This window comes from Vigna angularis, chromosome 8 (genome assembly GCF_016808095.1).
Source record: "Vigna angularis cultivar LongXiaoDou No.4 chromosome 8, ASM1680809v1, whole genome shotgun sequence".
Classification (NCBI taxonomy): Eukaryota; Viridiplantae; Streptophyta; class Magnoliopsida; order Fabales; family Fabaceae; genus Vigna; species Vigna angularis.
Window position 1 is genome coordinate 20,867,216 of NC_068977.1, and position 4,492 is coordinate 20,871,707.

General features: G+C 37.0%; 1 protein-coding gene across 3 annotated transcripts; it reads right to left on the minus strand.

Annotated features, from left to right (window-relative positions):
• Positions 1-334: 334 nt before the first annotated feature.
• Positions 335-4,152, minus strand: LOC108346046 (tubby-like F-box protein 8). Of its 3 annotated transcripts, none has more exons than XM_017584978.2 (5): positions 3,996-4,152; positions 2,624-3,079; positions 2,429-2,516; positions 1,502-1,634; positions 335-1,215 (listed from the first exon to the last, which is right to left on the minus strand). In XM_017584978.2, the coding sequence occupies exons 2-5, from the start codon at positions 2,963-2,965 to the stop codon at positions 492-494; spliced, it is 1,287 nt and encodes a 428-aa protein (XP_017440467.1). In that variant the 5' UTR covers positions 2,966-3,079; positions 3,996-4,152; the 3' UTR covers positions 335-491. The 3 variants fall into 3 exon arrangements, with proteins under 3 accessions (XP_017440467.1, XP_052722986.1, XP_017440468.1); XM_052867026.1 differs by lacking the exon at positions 3,996-4,152 and adding an exon at positions 3,852-3,969; XM_017584979.2 differs by lacking the exon at positions 3,996-4,152 and adding an exon at positions 3,466-3,747.
• Between the last annotated feature and the right edge of the window lie 340 nt (positions 4,153-4,492).

The window sequence follows — 4,492 nt, forward strand, 5'->3', positions numbered from 1 at the left end:
TGAGATTTTGTAGAATTCATAAGATTCCAACTCTAGAAAGAGAAAATGGTGAAGAAGCATTAAAAGATTAATAACAATCCAACTTTGATTCACTCAAATCTTCCACCACAACGAGCATTTAACAACTCCAGGAGTTATAACTAGAATTATCTCTTCCGATTTTTACCATGCAAATTATGAATCTGTAGATAACAGCTGCATGTGTACTATTTAATGACTAAAAATGAACTAATAAAGTATAGAAAATAGTTAACGGAATCAGCAAAACACTGCAGGGAAGCAACACATGTTTGAGAGATAGTTTGTTGCAGAGACTAACATAAGGGATAAGAAAAGCAAAAACATATAAGAAAAAATACATTGAGCACAGGTTCTTCTGTTCTTTACAGTTAAACTATGTGGTGTATTATGAATTCATGCATCTTCACCGCCCAGTGTATTACATAAATGGTGATAGAATCCTATTGTCTTTGTACCATTCTTCAATGTCACTATTCACAAGCCAGTTTTGTGTCAAAGCTAGTCAAGCAAATGGCAAAAGCTTGAAATGCAGAAAGGGGATATCTATAGTCCATAGTAAAGATGTCCTTGCCAACCTTGCCAAACTGAAGAATAATCTTGTCATGATCAGACTGAGGTGGCTGTGATGTCGGTGGTGGTGGAGGAGCACCACCACCGGCTGCAGGTGGCTGTATTGCAGCAATCAGCTGGAAATTCTTTACAGATGCAACAGTCACCCTTCCCCTGAAGTTGAGGCACCAACACTGCAGCTGCTCATGCCATCTTGGAGCTTTGTTTTTAAGAACCAGAGGCATGTCCTTTGCTTGCTCCTCTTCATTGCCTGCCACAACTATGTCTGAGAACCTAGAACTGCTAAAATCAGTTGAGCTGTAAATTGATCTAGCAAAGGATATGCTCCTGAAGGAATCTTCCAGCACACGCGGAAGAAGCTCAGGCTGGCCGGGCACCGTGCTACCAGGCTCAAGGGCTGAAACAGGGATTGAGTGCATGGTGCAGTTCATCCTGCGGGGGCCCCTAGTACCAAGGACATTCAACTCATAGGTGATCTGGGCAATATTGTAGCTGCCACTAGGAACCTTGGGAGAAACCTTTTTGGAATTAAACCTTCGGCTTCGACCTGGAGGAGACAATTGAGCGTTGTTGTAGGGAGGCTGTGTATCATAAATTATGAACTTGGTGCCAAGAAAATTGGACCTGAAATGAGGGAAATGACAGACTATAAATTCATACTTCCAGAAAAAGATACAGAAAAAGTGGTTTCAATACCAGAGAGTTGAAAGATCTCAGATGAGTACGAAATTTAATCATCATCAATGCCAATGATCATATTAAAATTCACAGGAACTAACTTTTCAGGAAAAAACAAGTTGAAAGATTTAGTTAGTTTTCATGTCATTCAAAACAGGAAACAGGTACAGTAAAACTTCATGATTTGACACACAAGCATGCTGCGAAAATTTACAATCCCATAAGAACATACCTCAGTTTTCCAATGTAAGTGCTACTGGATCTTGATATGTTGTCAGCGTCCATTGATATAATATACTCTGTGCAAGTCGTTCTTCTGGTCCTTTTTGCAGAAAGAAGAAACTTTCCATTTTCAACTAGCAATGCTGCAAGAAGAGTTATGAATTCAAAACATATCCCAGAAAAAATGACAACCAAATCCAAAAATCTTCTCACTGTACATTTACATGATATAGATGTATAGTAACAGCCATGTAATGTGTCCACTCAAGTATGGAAATATGCCACATGTTACAAGCCGGCATAGCAAAGAATTAAATCAATACCCTAAATGTTACAAACAAAACTAGTTTATTTGTTCAACGCCCAAACCTAAACCTTTCTAGTTTAACTACATGAAGACAACAAATTAACAGAAGGCAATAACATCGAACTAAGTAGCTCAATCTTTTACAAACACATTGAGTTTTGATGAAATAAAATAAACAATTACCACTCTGACAAGGAAATGCTTAGCTTAGCAAGATCTAGTTGGTGGTAAAACAAAATCATATATTTTAGTAGATTAGGTGGTCACCAACTTTTAGATATTAAACTAATAACCCAGTGATCCTGTACTCTAGAAAGACACACATCATCAAATTTTGCAGGATGAACCAATCTTGGACAAAACCAGATTCGGTTGGTCCACAAATCTTGAACAAAAATAAATTTACAAGCATAAGATAAATCATTTGCTATTAAGCAAAATTACAAATCCAGGAACCAATAACTTCAACAATGAATGATAAATCTGATTAGGCCGTAATGGAAATAATATAAACAGACCATAAATTAAACTGCGCCATCCAATAAATTACATCATATATAAATTCAAACCAATCAAAAAGGAAATCAGACAAACTCCTGTATGGATTTTCAAAGTAAAAACTGAGCTCACCAGGACTCAGACAAAGGAATAGGTGGTATGTCAGATTAGATTTGTCTCTCTTGATGAAACACTGAATGGCCCCATCCCTTGAACCAGGCTGCAAAACAAGAATCAATAGAATATCATATGGGCAAAAACTCTTGTATAAACCAGTTCTCTAGAATATATCTTGAACATAGGATAGAAGATAAGAAAAAGTTTCACCTGCTTCAGGGAGACTGGGAAAGTAATCTTCCCACAGAACTCAGGACTGGTAACAATTTCTTTGCACATTTCTCTCCAGGACTTGCACACTGCAGCACATGCAACCACATGCTTCCGAGAAGGCCATGTTGTCTCACTTTCTTCCAATCTTCTAATAACATCGCGAAGAAGCTCAGGGGGAAGGCTAGCCCACCTGCTATTCTGTATAACAGGAGGGCGTTCATGCACCTCATGGACTGAACTATTCGACTTGCTGCCACCAGAAAACCTCAAGTCAAAACTCCGCCTTGACAAGCTTCCAATTCCATCCCTCACATCACGAACAATGCTGCGGAAGGACATTTGCTACAATACACTAACACCACAACAGTTTTATGTACCAACAGCACTTAGTTCATAAGGCTCCAATATCCACTCTATTCAGATGTCACAACTCTCAATTAGAAGAGTCAACAGCTGCAAATCAACAAAAACTTTAATTTAAATCCAGCTTCAATGCTTAGTTATTAAGAAATAAAAGTAACAGAACATGGATAGAGAAAAGCACAAAGAGGGAAAAGGAAAAAGAAAACACTAGAGAGAGATTCTCATGAAAAGAAAGCCTCACATGACCCTAAAGTTTAAAGCGGCCTAAAATTTCAGACTTTTGTCAGAATCATATTTTAAAACATTATCTCAAACAGTTGAACCTCTAAATCTAACTTCTTAAGAGAGAAACAAACCCTAGTCAGAATCTTACAAAAAAATTTGTGTTTGTATCAACCAACCTCCAATTGCTCACAAAGGGAGAGAAAGAAATAAAATTAGAGTCGAACACATCCAATTCATCTTAAGACAGATACCTCAAATTTCCTGAACCTCCAAGAATGTCTCGCATGCACAAGAGCAAACACAAACCACAGAAGGCAGAAAACGAGAAATTGTAATTCACATATTACAAACTTCAAATACCAAACACACTGAGAAATAAGACCTTCTGCTCACCCTAATAATAACAAAAGATCAGTATAAAACAAAAATAAAAACAATAACAACAACACCAGTAATACTAAAAACAACCAGAAAACAAATTAAAAATATCAATTCAAACTACAAAACAGATAAGTCAAAGAAAAGAAAACAACACCCAGAAAGGTCACCAAAATAGACCCAAATGAAAATTCCACACAACTCAGACTACAAAAAGAAAAAAAGGAAACTTTCAAAGAACCTAGAAGAGCAAACTTACGAAAACTGTTAGTTTGACCAAGAAGAATTCTGGGTCAACACACTCCCATCACCGTTCAGAAGAAAAAAAAAATAGAAAAAATAGTAAACAAGAGGACTACAATCTAACAAGAAGAATCAAATACAAAAAGTACTAGAAATTTACCATTCAAGAAAGAAAAACAAGATCAGAGAAGAAGAAGAACTCAGCGCCTGAAGGTCGAAGAAGCTATTTTTCCTTTCTCTTTCCTTTTCCGTGTCTGTGACACAACCTCTGACTCCTAAAGAGACGCACTCACTGCATTTATTAATGCCCACCAAGAAAGAAACTACTACTACTATACTATTATTATTATTATTTTATTAACTGCTATAAATGCTGCTTAATTAATTAATTAATCATTAACAATCACCATTGAGGGATTATAAAATTGACAAAAAGTTTAATAATTAAATAAGTTAATTAAAGTTAGCACCAACTTGGTAAGACGTTGTTACCTGTGGTTAAACGAATTACGGTTTCACCCTTGACAGTTGACTTTATAGTGGTATCCGAATGCGAAGTCCAAACTACGTTAACCGAGTAACGGTGTGTTAGTGGAAAGTGGAGGTGGGATACAGCGCGAAGTGATGCAGCAGAGTTACGGTGAGCACGAGACCAAC

Excerpts from the sequence above, each read along its gene's own strand:
- LOC108346046 (XM_017584978.2), bottom strand. The coding sequence starts at position 2,965 with ATGTCCTTCCGCAGCATTGTTCGTGATGTGAGGGATGGAATTGGAAGC. Across the intron at positions 2,517-2,623 it reads TCCCAGTCTCCCTGAAGCAG|CCTGGTTCAAGGGATGGGGC; the intron begins GTGAAACTTTTT and ends CTTGTTTTGCAG. Across the intron at positions 1,216-1,501 it reads ACTTACATTGGAAAACTGAG|GTCCAATTTTCTTGGCACCA; the intron begins GTATGTTCTTAT and ends CCCTCATTTCAG.